This window comes from Danio rerio, chromosome 4 (assembly GCF_052040795.2).
Source record: "Danio rerio strain M-AB ecotype USA chromosome 4, GRCz13ab, whole genome shotgun sequence".
NCBI classification, from domain to species: domain Eukaryota; kingdom Metazoa; phylum Chordata; class Actinopteri; order Cypriniformes; family Danionidae; genus Danio; species Danio rerio.
This window is the reverse complement of record NC_141024.2, coordinates 34,476,537-34,497,169: the sequence shown is the minus strand read 5'-3', so window position 1 is coordinate 34,497,169 and position 20,633 is coordinate 34,476,537. Positions and strand designations below refer to the sequence as shown.

The 20,633-nt window shown below is 36.5% G+C and overlaps 2 protein-coding genes and 1 long non-coding RNA gene across 3 annotated transcripts in view; 1 reads left to right on the top strand and 2 right to left on the bottom strand.

The window, feature by feature from the left end:
• LOC147844817 (uncharacterized) overlaps positions 1–16,919 on the top strand; it is a 532,816-nt gene extending 515,897 nt beyond the window's left edge. Inside the window, exon 3 of the long non-coding RNA XR_015483849.1 lies at positions 16,781–16,919. This is a non-coding gene — a long non-coding RNA (uncharacterized LOC147844817). The remainder of the gene's footprint in view (positions 1–16,780) is intronic.
• Positions 1–20,633, bottom strand: part of LOC101886704 (zinc finger protein) — an 846,922-nt gene that overhangs the window by 351,157 nt on the left and 475,132 nt on the right. The gene's annotated exons all lie outside the window — the stretch shown is intronic.
• Positions 12,153–18,752, bottom strand: LOC137489469 (uncharacterized). The gene is made up of 3 exons (XM_087249039.1): positions 18,697–18,752; positions 18,211–18,360; positions 12,153–13,740 (listed from the first exon to the last, which is right to left on the bottom strand). The coding sequence occupies exons 2-3, from the start codon at positions 18,293–18,295 to the stop codon at positions 12,674–12,676; spliced, it is 1,152 nt and encodes a 383-aa protein (XP_087105165.1). The 5' UTR covers positions 18,296–18,360; positions 18,697–18,752; the 3' UTR covers positions 12,153–12,673.

Sequence of the window (20,633 nt, the reverse complement as noted above, 5' to 3'; positions counted from 1 at the left end):
AAGCAGAACATGTGCATTTTTTCCTCCCCATGCATCTTGAATCGCTGTGTGAATAAGGAATAGTAATGAAGGAAGTCATATATTTGATGGATCTTTTTTAGCTTAAAATGGCAAATACAAGTTACGTTTTCCAAGTTACATACATTTTTTGTGACCAGATTGAACAGAGGATTGTCCTGCTGGAGGAGAAAGAGGTGGAGGTGGAGATGGAGGAGGAGAAGGCCAAATGTCCTCATCTGGAGAACAGACATCCTGAGGTGGACAGACTTGAAGTGATTTGAGGTTGAATTGAAAATGAGGGCTGAGGTGGCTGAGAGGTGAACTGATGTTTCCTGATTTTTTAGGTATTCTTGGCCTCTTCTCATGGTGGAGTATCAAATGATCAATGTTGACCCTTTGCGTGGAATGTCCTATAGAGTTGAAATGGACCACACATTTGTTATCTATTTTGGTCACCATAAAGGTACCAAAATATTCAGGGTCAAGTTTTCCTCCCTTTCGTTGTTCACTGCGAACATTTCACCTCTATACTATGTCCCCCACCTCAAGGCTTTGTCGTTGCCTTTTTGAAAGTCGCCATCTAGTTCTTTTAGTGTTTTTCTCCACTAGATGCAGAATGTTCTCATGGCATCTGATGTCAACAGCCACCTCTTCCTCACAGCACTCTACTTCAAATGAAGAATCAACCTTTGGCAACATGTTACTGAGAAATTATCTTCATTTGCATTTACTATATACAGCTTTGAAAATATATGTACCTGGCACTTTTTATAAAATTATAAACAAATAAATAAAGATTTTTCACCTGATAGCTTTCTGGGACTTAAGAAGGGCATCTTGCTTTTCTCCCAAACGTGAGAAGAAAACCTTGTGGTAAGCTGTTTTTTGTTAAATGCATTTGATACCAATGAATTCTACCACTGTGCCTCTCCACCAGCCCGTTAGTCAGAGGCCCCGTTTACACTAGAGCGTTTTAGTTTTAAAACGGCGTTTTAGAATAAAAACGATCCGCGTCCACACTCGTGTTTTACCCGGCGATTCTGAACTGCTCTCCGTCCACACCAAAATGCTAAAAACGCACATCACGTGACCACACACACTCTTTGGCTAGCGCTGCAGCCCATCTACCCAGATGAGAGCTCTGCTAGTCGGACTTCTCATCAAGCATCTCCCGCTGGATCTAATCTCACTATATTTATTAAACGGGATATTTCATTTATCTTGTTGTCTTTATCTAACGACATATTCCCTGACTTTGGTCATTGGAATCTATTACTTGTTCTCAGGTAACGTGTTTTGGCTGAGCGCAAAGATAAGTTAATGATTAATGTAAGCATGTACATTCTGTATATTGACTGATCGCTTGCCTTTATTTCCTATAATGTATAAACTTATTGTATGTTATACTTTTATAATGGCTATTATCGATTATTAAAACTGATATTCAGCAAAAGAGAGGGTATGATCGTATTTTCACTGAAATTGAAAGGAAACAGTTGTTATTGACTCCGTTTTGTTATAAATATCCACACAGTGAAGATGACGCTCATATATGCAGCACGACGCCTCAACATTTCTGCTGTCTGTTTAGTTGTTAATATTAAAATGAAAATAGGCAGTTCCTTAAATCATGTTTACATTTTATTGTTGAGAAAGTGAAACAACGTAGCCAGGGTGATGTGAATGAAGTTATAAAGTACACTGTTTTCTTTGAAGATTTACCTGTGTCCTCGGTATAGTCTGTTTATCAAACTGAGAAGAAGAGACTGCAGCCATGATCAAACTTGCGAAGTCTGAACTTACACGGAGAAGATGCAGGACTGAACTGTGTGTGTTAGGCTACTTAATATTGAGGAAAAGCCCCAATCAGAGAGGCGAATGTCGGCAGCCCCGCCTCCGTTTTCAGATGTCTCCGTTTTCCATCATCCACACTGAGACGGAGCAGCAGCGTTTCAGAATGAAAACGGCCTCTCCAGCGTATTCGAAACGCTCCGTTTTCGGCGCTCGAGAACTCCGCCGTAGTGTGGACGGGTGGCGTAACCGTAGCAAAACCTATGCGTTTTCAAACTAAAACGCATTAGTGTAAACGGGGCCTGAGGGTGGTATGGAGCACAGAGACTCCTCTTAATTCCATGTATCTGGCAGACTTCAGTGTTTATCTAAATTTGCATATAAACAGTTTATTAGAATAGTAATTTTTTGTTGACTGCACAAAGTGTCTGTACATTTAATGTAAAATAAATGGAATCAGAATTATTACCCCTCCTGAATTATTAGACCCCCCCCCCCCCTGAAATATATTTTCATAATTTTAACAGAAACATTGTCATTATTAAACTGTTATAATAACTCATTTTAAATAACAGATAATAACTTTTATATTTGCCATGATTACAGCACATAATATTTTACTAAATTCTCAAGATACTAGTATTCATATTAAAATGTACAATTCGAAGACATAACTAGATCAATTAAGTTAACTAGGCAAATCATTGTATAACAGTTATTTGTTTTGTACACTACTTAAATGAAATACTGTAAAAAATTCCTTGTGGAACAAAAAACATAACAAAAAAAAATACCAGAGGACTAATAATTTTGACTTTTATTTCAACTATTGCATCTGTGTATATGTATATGTATGTATATACATAGGCTATGTTGAAATGCCAAATGTATATGTTGTAACCTATGATGCCAAATATAATAAGACGGACAAATTGTTGTTTGTAGTGCACATACGTTTATTTGTTAATCTTTCTACATATTTATATATTTCTTTTTTATATTTATATTTATATATATATATATATATATATATATATATATATATATATATATATATAAATTTTATATATATAGTTTATACTACAGTGGACGGGGTAAATAACCAGTGTAGTTGTCATTCTCTTCGGGGAATTCCTGTCGTATTCTTGTAACTGCACATGAGGGTATCACCACTCTGATCTCTCTCCCGAGATATCCCCAGCACCACCAGACAACATTTCTGTATGCGACGTGTCTGTAATAACTGAATAAACAGAGGTCAGGTTAGATATTATTGCTTTGTAATTGTTACAGTTGTGAATCATATGCCGTCTAAATGGGTTTGATAAGAAAAAATAATAAAATGGTAGTGTAATTTATTCCCAGGCTGAATGTATAAAAGCATTATAATTACATAATAAAACTTTATTGTAATGATAATGAAACGACAGAGCACTGTAATGTTTCAGTTGCACATTTTACCAACCTGTTGCGAGCTGCGTTTCTTATCTCCCTATTCGAATGTCGATCAATGGCATTAGACAGCTGCAGGACGGTTGGGTTAAGAGCGATAGACTTAAATCCAGGGTCATTTGTTATGCAACTTAAGCCGTTTAACCGGCCATTTGTGTGCACCTATGGACCAAAATGAAAAGCGTACTACTTAGTACAGGCTACAACGTAATGCTGTGCATGAAATAGCTCCTGGAAATACTTGCAAAAATAAAATTTTACCTCTGTTATGTCTCTACAACAAACGTTTTCCTCTGGACGGAGTCTGGAGCAGTTACCACAAGAACACCTGTTAAGATGACAACAATTAAGTTTTCTGATGCTGTGCAGTATTTGTGGCATGCAAAATTATGTAATTGTTAGTTATTTGTTTAATTTAACAAATACAGCTGGTAAATAATAACTACCATTGCGAGACATCCATATTCGCGTAGTCAGGAGAATTCTCACTTTCTCCTGCATTCACTGGCGCGTTTCTGTTTAAAGGTTCAAACTGATACGGCAGTGGACCTGTACTTTCTTCAACAAGATGTGACTGCGGGGAATCTGGTGGAGAGAAGTCCTCCACCTCCACAGAGCTGTCAGATCCACTGCAAACGCTGCTTTCCGAATCGCTGTCCATCTCTGTGTCTTTGTGTTGACAGTCTACTAATTAGCTTTTTAGTACGCACGCACTGACACTCCCCTTTTCGTTCAAACCCCTCCCCTCTTCCCTCCCACTACACTCCCACCTAAACAGAGGTAGACACACCTACTTTCCTGACCTTTTTCAAAGTAGAGGTGTGAAAACACCCGGCTGAAAAGAGGGGGTTTCATGGCCCTTTGAGGAGTTTTTGTAAAAAAGGATACAAATGCTTACAGTGTTGACAAACTCCCTTCCTTGATCTGTTAAGAACCGTTTGGGGACTTCAAACTTATACAGAAGTTGCTACTTCTGCTGCACATTTGGTTTTGAGTGGATATGCCTGTGCCCATTTTGCGCAGTAGTCTATTATCACTAAAATATTCTGATTTTGATGGTCCGTTTTCACCAACTTCCTACCAAAATCCACTCCAACAAGCTCTAATGGAACCTTAGTCTGTCAAGCAGGTTAGCACTGATTTTTAACATTTGGATTGTAATAAGACATTTTGTTAGATGCATGCAAAATATTACATCGATAGTTCACCCAAAATTACAATTACCTCATCATTTGTTTTCGGGCACTTGTTTTTTCTAAATATCTTCCTTTAAAAGAATAAAAGGAATGCAAATGTGTTTTAAGCAAGTGAAGGGTGTATAAAAGATGGCAGAATGTTCAGTTATGGGTGAAATATCGCTTTAATACAAATCTTACATTTGTACTGTTGTCAAAAGTTTAAATAATGTCAGTGTTCTGAAGGAGCAAGGGAGAAATTCAACAAAGTTTATTTCAACCAAAGGAAGACAAAACTCCTCTTCTAGGGTTTATGAGAAAGAGTCACTCATTTGTAACAGATATAACACAGGCAGTCAAAGTACAGGGCCTTCTCCTGGACGATGCTGGCAGGTCGAACACAAAGGTTTCTCATCAAAACAGTTATAAAAGAATAGACCTCAGGCAGGAGATTGGATGGATTGGCTTCACTCAAGCACAGACTGTGGGCAAAGTAGAGGTGAGCCAAAGCACAGTGAAACAAACAAAAAACGGGTAGAGACAGAACACGACGAGACGAAGTTCACAAGACTCAACAAACTTGGATACAGGTAGGACAAGTAGCTTAGAAAGCTTACTGACAGCAAATAATTATCTAGCACAGAACGTGGGAGAAGGGGAAACTGAAAAGCCAAATAATCAGGGAGAGCAATGGGGACAGAGAAACAAGGGAATTGGTAACAGGTGTAACTGCACACAAATAAACAGACACAAGAGGGAGACAAAGAAAGCACAAAAACCCTGACAATTAAACAATGTTAGAAACATGGATATAGTACCTTTATTGGAATATAATGTGGTTTGTGTTTTACATGTCTCCGGCTTTTTTGGCAAACAGTGCACTGTGAAACCTCAAACAATGATAATATGAGTTAAGTTAAAAGTGATGCAATTTTTTGATTTTATAAATTCAGTGAACTGAAGTATTCATAAAGTGGATTAGCTTACCCATTTCACAATGTCTTCTGACATGCCAGGCCAGTAAAATCTTTAAGAAATTGCATCTCTTGCCTTAAGTTGACCACAATGTGCACCAATGCTCATCTCAGCTAGGAAATTAGGATCCATGATGTGCTGTGGTTACTTGCAAATTCCCCTATACCGTGCTCATCAGGGAAGTTACTTCTCAGTGTTATCAGTAGATTATAAGCACCTGAGTACACCTGATGAGCATTTATTCAATGTATTCTTGATGTAATGAAGCCTTAAACTGCGGTCACACTGGGCTTTTCCTCCCATAGATTTCTATTCATATGCATGCGAATTCCTCAGCATTGTGAACTCTGACCTGCGAAATCGCATCACTTTACTGCGTGAGACTCATCGAGGATCAAAACATGACCTCTGTAGACAGAAATTTAAAACATTAAGCAATCGCTCGCTTTTTAAATGTCTAATCATCTAGTTTAATCCCGCCCCTTTTCGAAGCGCCGCACGACAGAATTTCGCACCTACAAACTCTAGTGTGACCGCAGTTTAAGCTACGGTCACACACACATGGAGCCGCCCTCCACTCTTTCTGTAACAAGCTACAAGTCGATTATGTAACTTAATTTACATAACTTAATCTTACTTATCAAAAGAAAACATTGATTCTCTAGCTTTTCTTAGAATATAGCATAAGGTGGATATATAGCGTTTTGCAAAAAAAAAAAAAGAAAAAATGTTGTTATGGTATGTTATGCACATTCCGGCCAAAACGAACTCAGAATCTTATTATTATTAATCAATCTTTGTATAGATTATTCCATATATTTATGATGTATGTATATATATATATATATGTATGTATGTATGTATGTATGTATATATATATATATATATATATATATATATTAGCGCTGTCAAAATTAACGCGTTAACGCATGCGATTAATTTGAAATAATTAACGCATTAAAAAAATTTACGCAATTAACGCAGTTTTTTTTTTCCTGTTGTGGCCAGGGCAGACCCGCAAGTTTCCTGCTGTTTCGATGTACTTTTTGGGCCGGGCTGATCATCTTCTTATGATCTGATTGGCCCATAAAACACTCAGCAGACTGTCATGTCTTTCTGTCTCAGTGATTGGCGGTGCTGTGAGCTGTCTGTCACGCTCTGAAAGTAAGATGTTTCTTTTCCGGACAGAGCCGGGTGACATAATCCGCAGCCCATTGGTTCTTTTCTTTATTGACATTGGGCTGACCCAATCACAATCTTCCATGTTGGGCTCTGTGTAACGTAGTTGTGTATTTGTCAAATGATATACTGCAGGGTTTAATGCCGATTAAAACAGGCTTGCATTTTTACTGCTGTCTGCAGAACGGGGGACCAACTGTTACATTTCAATGAATAGCTAATGTTTTTATAGAAAAATATAGTGTGCAATTTGGCATTTAATCAATCAGCTGTAATTTTCTGTTCTTACTGTTCAAATATACACTTGTGCATTAAAGTCCAGCTGGTTCCCTCCTTGTTCCCTGTAATTATAGGGTAAATACAGCATTTGCGGATTGTAAAATAAAGTGAAGCCTTGATCCCTTTAGTTACACAGTAATTAAATATGCTGTAACAGCATTAGCTGTTTTAAGTTCAAAGTACTTGTAAAAGCACATACCATAACAAGCACAAGCAAAAACATGAATTTCATCAACTTCAATAACAATTATTTATTATTAACATTTATTAACAAACTCTTAAACAAACTTTCTTACAAACTTTTATCACAAACAGATGGGAAAAAAAGCTGCTTAATTATTTACTCAATTGAAAGAAAGAAAGAAAGAAAGAAAGAAAGAAAGAAAGAAAGAAAGAAAGAAAAAAAAGAAAGATCAACGCCTGAACTTGTTTTTTATAGGCAACAGCTTGTGTTCCTTCTTGATTGTGATAATCTTTGTCTCAAGACTGGGGCAGGAGACAAGGAACTGTTGTAATTCTTTGGAATAGCACTGGAGTGTTGTACCATTTACATATGCTGAAACTTTATACAGTTCTCCCTCCACCATCTTCATTTGTATTGCTCTGCATCCATAATTCTGTTTTCCAGTTGAAGAATAACTTTTGCTTGTTCTGTTATTTTGTTCGATGTTGTTAATATTATTATTATTATACAGAATGTTGTACAACATTTGTATGTAACAGAATCGTAACTTCGAGCACAATAAAAAGTGGAACAGGGCAAGTCAAATTAAAATCAGTCAAAATTCTAAGCAGTCAAAATTTATTAACTGCATCTATTGCAAAGGGATATTTTCCCACAAAAAGTTGTGGCGACACACTCGCAGATGCCAAAAAGAACCTCAGGCGAGCTTACAAGGGGCAAAGGCTTGAGCTTATAAGCTGCGGAGTCTGTGTTCTCTGAAAATGTCTGTTAGTGTGTTTGGAAGCTTCTTGGACCCCATTAGGCAGGATGAGTCAGTTGTCCGTAATGACATTGTACGTGTCTTGTTGGCTTTACGTACTGACTACATATCACCATTGAAGAAACTGTAAAGCCAGCAAATTTTCACTAAGTTGTAAAGCTGGGAAAAAAGTGTCTGATTTTGACGAAGAAAATCACACCTACACAGCACCAAGTCTAGCGCTCAAAATAGGGCATTCTTTGCAGAAAATTGCAGCTATCATTCACTGCAGGGCTCTGATGACAGAAAATGAGGACTTGATCAAATCAACTGAAGTCTCTAAGGCCCCGTTTACACTAGTGCGTTTTAGTTTGAAAACGCATAAGTTTTGCTACGGTTACGTCATCCGTCCACACTACGCTGGAGTTCTCGAGCGCCGAAAACGAAGCTTTTTGAAAACGCTGGAGAGGCCGTTTTCATTCTAAAACGCTGCTGCTCCGTCTCAGTGTGGGTGGGGAAAGAGGGAGACATCTGAAAACGGAGGCGGGGCTGCAAACGTTTGCCTATCTGATTGGGGCTTTTCCTCAATTTTAAGTAGCCCACACACAGTTCAGTCTCGCATCCTCTTCTTGTAAGTTAAGACTTCGCAAGTTTGATCAAGGCTGCAGTCTCCCCCTTCTCAGTTTGATATGGAAAACATACCGAGGACACGGGTAAATCTTCAAAGGGAACAGTGTACTTTATAACTTCATTCACATCACCTTGGCTACGTTGTTTCACTTTCTCAACAATAAAATGTAAACATGATTTAAGGAACTGCCTATTTTCTTTTTAATATTAGCAACTTAACAGACAGCAGAAATGTTGAGGCGCCGTGCTGCACGAGCGTCATCTTCACTGTGTGGATATTTATAACAAAACGGAGCCGATAACAACTGCCTCCTTTCAATTTCAGTGAAAATACGAAACGCACCCTCTCTTTTGCTGAATATCAGTTTTAATAATCGATAATTATAAAAGTATAACATACAATAAGTTTATACATTGTAGGAAATAAAAGCAAGCGATCAGTCAATGTACCTGGATTAATCATTAACTTATCTTTGCGCTTAACCAAAACATGTTACCCGTGAACAAGTAACTTAATAGATTCCAATGACCAAAGTCAGGGAATTGGCCTTTGTCGTTAGATAAAGACAACAACATGAATGAAATATCACGTTTAGCAAATATAGTGAGATTAGATCCAGCGGGAGATGCTTGATGAGCAGTCCGACAAGCAGAGCTCTCATCTGGGTAGAAATGCTGGAGCGCTTGCCCGAGAGTGTGTGTGTGGTCACGTGATGTGCGTTTTCAGCGTTTTGGTGTGGATGGAGAGCCGTTCAGAAACGCTGGGTAAAACGCGAGTGTGGACGCGGATCGTTTTCATTCTACAACGCCGTTTTAAAACTAAAACGCACTAGTGTAAACGGGACCTAAATGGTTCTAGATGGTGTGAACTTGTTTCACACTTCACCTTAAACACACATAGTGAGAAAAAAAGTTCAACAGACCATCAGCTTTACCCTTCACACAAGACGTACAGCTTCTTCACTCTCACCTGGAACAGGCTGCAACAGTTACCTCTGACAAACTGAGCCAGAAGTCATCTCCGTAAAAAATATGCTGATCTTGCGAAAGCCACTATTGTGCAGATAATAGTTTTTAATTGATGGCGTGCGGGGGAGGTGTCCAAAATCCGTTTGGAGAACTTTACTCACAGAGATACAAACCACTTCTCAATGACGTGTCTTTAGGACTTTCCCAATTTGAAAAAAAGCTCTGCAAACACTTTTCACATATTGAAATCCGAGGCAAGTTTGAACAAAAAGTTGCTGTTCTTCTAACACCCGACATGGTTTAATCCTTGAACCAGCTAATTAACAACAGAATGCAATGTGGTGTAGAGGAAACAAATGTCTATCTCTTCCCCAGGCCAAAATGTTTCACACACTACTATGGTCAAGACTGGTTGAGACACAAATTATGAAAAAACAGAATATCTGCGCTCAACACAGCTAAGGAAACACATCGCAACCCTGTCACAAATATTAAATCTTATACACAATGAACTTGATCAGGTAGCTGACATCCTGGGACATGATATATGTGTCCACCGTGATCACTACAGACTCCCTGAAGCAACAGTTCAGCTCGCAAGAATTTCCAAGCTGATCTTTGCAGTTGACAAAGGCTGTCTTGGAATCCTCCAGGGAAAGTCACTTGATGGCATTCAAATTGAAGGTCTGTGAAAATTGTTGAAATACCATCCCCAAAAAGAGAATAGCTACCAAATATATAAACATGGTATGATTTTAGATCAAATGCTTTGAATGGATATCGAAGAAGATGAGAATGGGGAATCTGCTTGTGACCATTTCCTAAGCAAACCAAAAGGGACGGAAGCCTGCCTGACAGAAGCAGTGACAGAAGCCTGCCTGAATGAAGGCAATTATTGCATCAGCCTAAAAAAGGTATTTGCAGCAGCCTTTTAGGTACAAATCATCATCAATTGTTCATCAATAAAAAACTAAATCGGTAGTACTTTATAACTGTACACTATGAATAGTTAAGCATTAGCAAATATTTAATTCATCATTTAAGAAATATTTTTGCATTAATAGACATTAGTATGCAGTTATTACAATATGACTGAAAAATAAGATGTAGAAATGTTCAATTAAATAGTTTATCAATGATTTCTTTACTCATTCTGAATGATCTTAAAAACCACCAACTACTCTTGACAGGCACATATTTTACTCTTTTTACAAGATGTAAGATTTATCTTTTGTGGTTTCCAGATTGTCTAAAGTTTCAGCTCAAAATACCCCTCGAATTATGTATTAAACCCTGCTGAAGATAAACATTCTGGGGTAAGATGACATTCTAGCATCTTTTTAATTGCCTTAATATGCAAATGAGCTGGTTCTCCCAACCCATCGTTCCTACATGCATGTCTACTTTTACTGCATCGTGTTCGGATAAACAGTAAAGAGACAGACATGATGAGACAGATGAAGCCGAGAGTCAAAATAACAAGGTTATTTGATGTATTTGTGGTGGAAAACATTTAAGCCTTGTTGCAACAATGAACTTCTGTCTAAACAGCTTCCAAATTTGCATCATAGGTGCCCTTTAAAGGGAACTAGTAAGCATAATATCTTTCAAATATGATCCCTCCCATGTCATCCAAAGCCACGCCACCTGAAATCGCGAAAACGCTCATTATAGATGAAGGAGAACCACTAAATCATGCCGTTCGCCAGTTGTACTTTATATTACTACAATTCTGAACAAAAACTGTATTATATCTAGCATGATTTAGGCATTTCCCATAGATGGGTTGTGGCTGGAAGGGCATTCGCTTTTTAAAAAACTTGCTGGATAGGTTGGCGGTTAATTCCGCTGTGGCGACCCCGGATTAATAAAGGGACTAAGCCGACAAGAAAATAAATGAATGAATGAATGTTTTCAGTCATGTAGTTAGCAAGCAAAACTTGTCATCAGTCTCTCATCAGACTCACTCTCTCACACACTTTGTCCTAAAGCCGCTACTGTATGCTTAGTGTTTGGCCTGCGGCGTGCAGGAATTACACTTATTAATAAGCCATACTTGTATGCTATTTCAGACCGAATATTCAAAGTAGCATGGTGAACATTATAGGGACCACACAGGTTCTCATTGTTCAAAAATAAAGCAATGTGAATCAAAAAACTACTTCAGCTCAGTAAAGCAGGCTAAGCGGAATAGCGCTATTTACTGATGTTTTGTTGTTAAAATAAATAAAAATCTACATTATCGATGCTGTAAAAGGTTTCTTATAAAACTGTAAATAGTCACATAACATGTTCATCAGAAGATTTCAGTGGCTGAGCAACACTTCTGTGCATATAACCCATTCATAACAACTCAATCTACATCAGCTCTGCATGACTGATAGATTTTAAAAACAGAACATTACCTGTCTAACAGAAATACTTCAGCCATGGTGTCATCCTTCCTCCAGCGTGCAAAACTAACTCCAATATTGATTCAGGATTGTTAAAAGTTTTGATTCTGCATTTGTTTTGACTGTGGCTTGTGTAAACGCTCATCAGTGGATCTGCGTGGACATGTGCGCAGTAGTTCAAATCTACATTTGTTCACAGTTTGGGCTACTTATCAGAAATATGGGAATATTTGGACTGATATTTTTTTAATAAGATGAAATTTTTTTGTTTTATTCCTTAAAAAAAAAAAATGCACGTAAATACATTTAGATTTGCATTTGAGTACTGAAATTAGCATGTAAGCTAAGAAATCACTCATGTTCTCATTCACAATAGAGACACAGGGTTTCCCATACAACGATTTATTTGTAGTAATGTTGGAGTTTTCACATGAACGTATATTTAAAGGCGAGCAGTTGTCTATAGAAAGTTCAATTGTCTTCATGAAGAAAACTTCTTTCTTTTCTGAGATTAGTCCATCAAAATAAATGTGTAGTGTTTTGAAACCAAAGTCTTAATTTGTTACCCACAACACATCAAGATTTGATCAAGTCAAAATCTCATAATCTGACACAAATCTCATCTGTCGTAACTGACAAATGGCATTGTGTAGTCTGAACAGGGCTTTAGGGAGTCTAAAAGATAACGACGAAGATAACAGAGGTAAGAATCTCTTGTCATTTATAGGGAGTCAGGAATCATCTGATTGGTGAATCATGTTTTAGCTAATGCTGGACCAGTCGTGAACAATAATAAGCATGTGATCCTCTCGAAAGTAGTTTATAAATAAACTTCATGTCAATGAACAGACAAACTACATGAAAAAGCTGCCGTTTTCAATATACTCGTGTTTTTGTGGACAAGGTCTCAATGTTGAGGACTCTGCTCTGCATTGTGAAGCTTCATGTGAGCGCTGAGGTTTATTTTTTGTTTAAAGCTCTTTCCACACTCACTGCATCTAAAACGATCCTCTCTTGAGTGAGTCTTCATGTGTTGCTTAATGTAGTCTTTGCGTGTGAGACTCTTTCCACACAGATCACATATGAACACTATGATTCCAGAGTGACCATCCATGTGGTTCATGAGGTTAGCTTTACATGTGAAGCTCTTTCCACACTGATTACATGCAAACAGCTTCTCTCTGGTGTGAGTTTTCATGTGGTTAATGAGTGAGCTTTTACATGTGAAACTTTTACCACACTCTGTGCATGTGTAAGGTTTCTCTCCAGTGTGGATCGTCATGTGGGTGTCAAGCTTTTGTTTTTGAGCAAAACTTTTCCCACACAGTGTTTTTCCTCCATTGTGAATTCTCATGTGGCCTTTAAGGGTGCCACTTTGCTTAAAACTCTTTCCACACTGTTGGCATGTGTAGGGCCTTTCTCCAGTGTGAATTCTCTTGTGCGCTGCAAAGTTTGCTGCATAATAGAAGCTTTGTCCACACTGTTGGCATGTGTATGGCCTCTCTCCAGTGTGACTTCTCATGTGGCCTTTAAGTGTGGCACTTTGCTTAAAACTCTTTCCACATTGTTGGCATGTGTACGGCCTCTCTCCGGTGTGTATTCTCATGTGGCCTTTAAGGGTGCCACTTAGCTTAAAACTCTTTCCACACTGTTGGCATGTGTACGGCCTCTCTCCAGTGTGAATTCTCATGTGGGTCTTGAAGCTTCTCTTTTTACCAAAACTCTTTCCACACTGTTCGCAGGTGTAAGGTTTCTCCCTAGTGTGAACTTTCATGTGATCACCAAGGTTAAGCTTTTGACTGAAACTCTTTCTACACTGTTTACTGCTGAAATTACACTCAGTTTTGGATTTCCGAGGTCTTCCGAGTGATGAAGTCTTTACAGTCAGTTGGGGTTTTTCATCAGCTGTTATTTCTTGGTGTTGCTCTTCCATTTTATTCCATTGTTGAGTCTCTGCTTTCAGCACCATCAGGTCTAAAAAAAAAAAAAAAAAAAAAAAAAAAGAACTTTAGTATGAAGGCACAAAGCGACAAGCATGAAATGGATGTTTCAACCGAAAATTAAAATGACCTCACCATTTACTCTGCATCATGTGGTTTTAAATATTTCCTTTCTTCTGGAACACAAAGTAAGCCAGCATTTTTTCACAATATCTTCTTTTGTGTTCAGCAGAATCAAGAAACTCAAAGATTTAAAGCCACACGAGGGAGAGTAAATGGTGAGGCTATTTTCATTTCTGCATTAACTATCCCTTTAAAGGGTTCCTATTATGAACCTTTTTTTACAGGATGTAAAGTAAGTCTTTAATGTTTCCAGAATGGGTCTGGGGTTTCAGCTCAAAATCAGATCATATACCTTGCAGAATATTTCATTTTGGGGGTCAGAGATAAACCCAGCTCTTTTTGTGCCTGTGGCTTTAAATGCAAATGATCAAATGCACTCGTTCTAGATTACTCCTGTTGTGTTCCCTCATGTGTATCTTCCACTCAACATTTTTAACATGCTTGGAAGACCTGGTTGAGACAAATCCTGCATGTTCATAGCAATTACGGATAATTGAGCTTATATTTGTAAGTTTGCATTATTGTATATAACTTATGCAAATGTTTCCCTCTACTGGGTTGCAGCTGGAAGGGCATCCGCTGTTTAAAACATATGCTGGATAAGTTGGTGGTTCATTCCGCTGTGGTGACCCCTAATGAATAAAGAGACTAAGCTAAAGGAAAATGAATGAATGAACTTATGCAAATGCTTAATGCCACATTTGCTGTAAACTGTAGTGATGAGAATATGGCAAGATGACATACTTTGCTACTTGTTTTCATTCATTTGTACTTTGGTCTCAGTTTTCTTGCCTTTGTGCATGTCCGGAGGCTTAGCTGAAGACCTATATGGTGACATTTTATATACTCGACAAGATGCAGAAATGCCATTTAAAAAGGTTACCTGCTGTTTGTCTAATCGGGAACAGTGACAATGTAAATATACAAATAAAAGCGTTACCCCGATGTTTACCACTGTGAAACGTCTGTTAATGAACACCCAGGATTATTTGATAACCCCTAGGGGCTGTTTCATAAAAGTGGTTTAAAAAAGCGGGAATTAAAGTCAAAAACTTGACTTTAGTGAGCCGAACTAAATGTCCACACTTTAATTGGTTCCATAACAGTAAGTTGAAGATCATTTGATGTAACTAATCTGAGTTCAGCTGAAATAATCTAGATAACTACTCGTGCACGTTACCGTCATGAAACCCTGAAGGTCGAGCACAGATGCATCATTATGATTATGTTGTATGCTACCTTGGCAACTACGATGAAACAAGACACCACAATGTTCACAGCGAGGGCATAGCATTTGATTCAATTATAAGTTCAAATATATAATAATTTAAACAATCAAAAAGTATGGCTTGAAACAAAGCAAGAAAGAGAAACTGCAGATTTTAAAATATAGGTCATTATTTAGGCCTATTAACGTTAAGTTAAATATTTGTCACAATACATTGAAATATTTGCTTGTGCGCAAGAGAGAGAATACACACTCACTGCAAATTGTAGCTTGCAAGGAAAAGTCTTAATGCATTGGAGGTTTACTGTAACATTCAAAATGTACTTAACGTCAGCACAGTAAGTTTAAAATAATGGCCACAAAGAGCCGTGCACACACAAGCAGTGGGATTTGTTATTTGCTCTCGAAACTGCTGCAAATTGCTGCTTTCTATTTAAAAACATTTGTTGCCCTTTGAAAACATTTGTTTATTTAAAGTGCTGTCAAAATTAGAGGGTTAACTCATGCAATTAATTTGATATATATATAAAATGTTTTTAAAAAATGAACGCAGTTATACTTCCTGTTGTAGTCATGCAAAGAAATATGCATAAGACCAAGGAAGCACTTTTAGAAGGAACGTTTCAGTATAAAATAATTAATGAAAAAAAATTAATGCTGCATTACCAGGCTTTCCAGCATTACATCTAATTTAGTACGTTTCATTTTTAATCTTTAGACTTTTGCTGTAATAGAAATTTATACCCCATACCGAACGGAAAGAAAAACCTCCTCATTTCGTGACTCGGTGTTCCTTTAAGGTAATAAATTTTTTTTAAAAACAACTGTTTACAAGGTAGACTCTTAATAAGAGTATCAATGATATTAAAATGGGAGTATTGGTGTCCATATAAATGTACTCAGTGAAAGTGCCAGATAATGTCGCGAGCTGTCCAAGACATCTGCATTGGTCTGCCTTTAAGATGATTCCATGTGCGCTCAAATGATTTAAGTTTGATGTGTTTCCTCCTTAAGTGCAAATTTTGTACAGCGCCTACTTCACGTTGCTTTGTCAGAATCCTTGTGAAATACAGCCATACTTAAGAACACATGGTTTAAGCAAATTTGATGAATGCGAACGCATTAGTGTAAATGGGGCCATAGTAGTGACCTGATCTTATATGCTATTGTTTTAGAACCTCCAATTTAGTTGCCTATTGGAGAAATGACCTGGAATAATAAATGGCTACTTGCTCTACAAACAAATGTGTTCATGACTATTCATACAAAGAAAAATAATAAAATGAGAAAATATGACTTTGCAACATCAAGCAGCATTAGGCATGGGCCAGTATAAGATTCTGACTGTATGATAAGCTTGGATAAAAAGATCACGGTTTCACTGTATTGTGATTACTGCTCTAAAATATATTATTTTTAATGTCTGGGTAAAAAAAAACAAGAACTTTTTCCCTTTGAACACAATATATTTTCTTTTGAGAAACTTTGAGGCTCAGTTTCACAAACAGGGCTTAGATTAAGCCGGGACTAGTCCTTAGTTAAATTAGGCTATTTAAGCCAAATTTATAAAAATGGCCTTAGTAAAATATATTACTGGTGTGCACCTGGAGAAAAAAAATACACTAATGTATTTTATCTCACGGAAAGTTATTTTGAGTTGAGACCGCTCAAACATGCAATTTAATCTTGACTAGCCTTAAACCTTGTTTGTGAAACCGGGAAGAAAGTATTATGGAGCAGTAAACATGTCAGGCTGAATCATTCAAATGAATCATTCGTTTCAAAACACAGATTTCTTTACAATTTAAAATGGCATCTTTGGATATCTTTTTTGCTGGAGATACTGTTGTCCTGAAAAACTTATAACAAAATGTTAAAAAGAAAACCTTACATATACTGTCGTACTGTGGTATACCTTGAAAACGGTTACCTAAGCATACCTAAGCAGAATAACCCTGTTTTAAGGATCTAAAAATAAATTCTTTAAAAAAAAGTCTCAAGCAAAAAGATTCCAATGGCGACACCTGCTGGTACATGAAGAATTTGGTCAATACTGACGAACTTCACACTCTAATGTTAGCATATCATCAGCATGCTGTTATCCATTTCTTAAGCAGAAAAAGTCATTTTTAGACTAGTTTGTTGGCCAGTTGCAGTCAGTGCAATGCTAAACGTTATTGTTCCACTATAATTAGTTTGTTTTGTCTCACGTCATCCCACAGCAACATATTATAGCTTAGAATACTGTACAATGTTTTATAACAATTATTGTAGTGTCCATTTCATTCAGCTTATTTAATATTGGGGCGTCCACATCATTTGACAAACTGTAAACCAGGGTTTCTGCAGGTTTCTTTTTATGAAATTTTTAAGACCATTATGAATGAAATTTTAGACCCATAAAGGGCTAAAGCTAAATAATTTTTCAAATGGTCCAGATGGAAAAGATTTTTATTTGCCCCATTAAAGAATAAATGAAAAAATTTATTATATATATTACAAGAATAAATAAATAATAATTCTTTATATGTATTTTAGATATTTGTAGCGAAAGATTTGAAATTTTGTTTGATTTTGGATCTTAAGACATTTTATGACGCCGTGGAAACCCTGTTTAAACACAATAGCCCTGGTAATTAGTTAGTATAATAATGATGTAGTTCTAACTCAGACACTATCTGTAAGACCTAGTAACAACAACTACAAATAAGTTTAAACTCATAAAGAAGTTGATGAAAAAAGGGAATTGTGATCGACTTGACGTATGCAAATGGAAAGTACTAAGCCAACACTATCACTGTAATAGCAGATATCTTTTATGAGAACACTGTCAGTCAAATATCGTCAGCTCAGTTAAACCTTTTAAATTTATTTTATAAAGCGCCGGTGCTCAAGGATGCTTCACAAACAGCAGGAGAACAAGAAAAGCAATAACCTTAAGAAAGTAGAGAAAATGGGAGACTAATAATACTTAAAAATAATGACAAAAGACACGAGAAAAAGTAACAAGAAACTCATTCCTGTCTTTCAATGAGTGCTTATGTGCATTTAGGAGAATGGCTGCAAGATGGATTTAATTTAGTATTTTTATTATTAAAATATATCTGAATGAGGATCAAATGACTGAGTTGGTGTTTGAGAATGAAAACCAACCTGTTTGTTCCTGCAGATCTTCCTGTTTGACTGTGAATGTTTCTTCAATCTTCACATCTTCACTCTCCACTTTAATAAACGCCATCTTTATAACAGTGTGGAGATCAGTCGCTTCAGCAGGAGTTTTTCTCTGTGTTTGGACACTTTATCCTGTTTAAAATGAACAAAACAATAAAAATGTCCTGTTTAAAATAAATAAAACAATGAAGCAAAATAACTTCTCTTCAACAGTTTATTTTAACGAGCGTAATTAACAAAAAGAAATCGGGTAAAACGTTTCATCAAAACACTTATTACACACTTTTCTGTTACATTATTCAAACAATAGCCCTTGATTATTGAGAATAAAATAGTACTACGTTGTATAAAAGGTTAAAATAATATTTCCAACAGCAGGAACATAATTTAGCACCATATATAAAAAACCTAAAACTTTAGAACTTTAACTTTAAATCGGGTTATATCTGTAAAACTTTTAAAGCAAACCTTTCTCCAGTTGAATCACCACGCTGTAGCGGCGCCGCCTGATGACGTCATCAGCCACGCCAAAATAAAAGTCTTTTTTGTGAAGCTTTTTTGCTACTCTAGGCAAGGCAAACTTTATTTATAGAGCACAATTTTACACAACCGTAGTTGATCCAAGTACTTTATATTAAATAAACTACACAATAAAATAAAAAACTAGTATTAAAAATACAAGAAAATGTATGTTTAAAAGTAATATTAAAATACAAATAAAAAATAACATGCATTTGTCACTCAAAGGCAAGAGAGTAAAAATAAGTCTTTAAGTTAAATTTGAAAGCAATCAATGAAGTAGCAATCCCAATGTTCAGAGGGAGACTGTTCAAGAGCCTTGAGGCCGCAACACAGAAAGCTCTATCACCTTTTTCATGTGCAGGGAGACCGAGGGACAGACAAAAAAAAAGCGAGACTAGCGTAACACATACTCCAGTTATATGTCATGAAACAAATAATAATTGTTTGAGGTAATATGAACTGCTGCAATGCTAATCTTTCTCCTTTTGGTTTCTTGTTTTATTTTAGGGTTCCCACTACAAGGATTAGATTTGGCTACTGCAGTCCCGGTTTGGGTCAAGCCTCACTTGTGAGGACTAAAGATAAAGACAACATACAAGAACAATTTAGAGAACGGCGGCACACTTTTTATTCCACCTATATAAACCCTTTTATGTGAAGAAAACATTCCACAAGATAAAACAAAACTAAATGACAAGTTATTTCTTTTTATTTTGTCTGTTTTCTTTGAACATTGTACATAATCTACAAACAGTTTATATATATATATATATATATATATATATGTATGTATATAATGACAAAATCTGTTTTGTGTCGTGCATTAGAGTTTGCTTGAAAAATTAACTATCTCTGTGAAAGTATTGTTATTTTATATAATTGATGTATTATTAGTTTAGAGGAGATTTCAAATTGTTAAATGCCATTTATAAAAATTGTACACATGACTACAGACTTCAATACGATTTTATCAAAAAACTATTTTAATACGTATGATTTTTATTTACTACTGTAAATGTTGTCTGCTTGGTATTTATTTTGTGTTTGTGTACTCTTTTATTATTGTAACTCCCTGAATAAAGTCTTTTAGATACTGAACACATGACTGGTATTATATTTTAAAATTATAATCTTGGAAAACATACATTTTCTTAAACACCATATAAGAAATTATATATAACGCTTATAAGCATTATAAAATGTGCTTACACAAGTTATTTGTGGTTTTACTGTAGTAAAACTATAGTCACACTTAGTGTACATGTTTTGAAGTACTTGTAAATATCCCTATGGTCTTCATATAAATGCTGCAATGGACTTTGTTTTTAAAATCTTTATTGCATAGTAGTTCAGCCATGGTTATAGTACAACTGGTTGGTTTTGTTTTAAACGTGGTAAAGCATGGTTATGTGTGATAAAAGTATGTTAATCTATTTGTATGTTTGTGAAAATATTAATAAATGTTCAACTGTTATTGAGAGTGGTGTGTTCTGTTTATTATAAACCAGCAGCCGCTGCAGCTAGTGGTCCATAAGTATGAGCAAAACGCCTGAGAACCGCGCCCCCGCGGAGCGGCCGGTATTTCCGGTTGTCGGAGTGTCGGAGGAGCAAAAGAGGGGGGCATTTAAAAATTTCCATAAAAATGGTAGTGTCAGTTTGGGCACGCACTAATTTTCACAGAGGCAAAACACACACGGGAGAAAGACAGTGACAGTGTTTACATGGACATCAGTAATCAAATTATTTAACAAATTATTAAATGGTGGACTTTAACTGCAGTTTGGCTTTTTTCATTCAGGAATTTCATTCATGCCCCTCGTGACAAACGAGATATTTGATTTGAGGAACTGCTCTAAGCATGTATTTTTTATGCAATGTTTGTT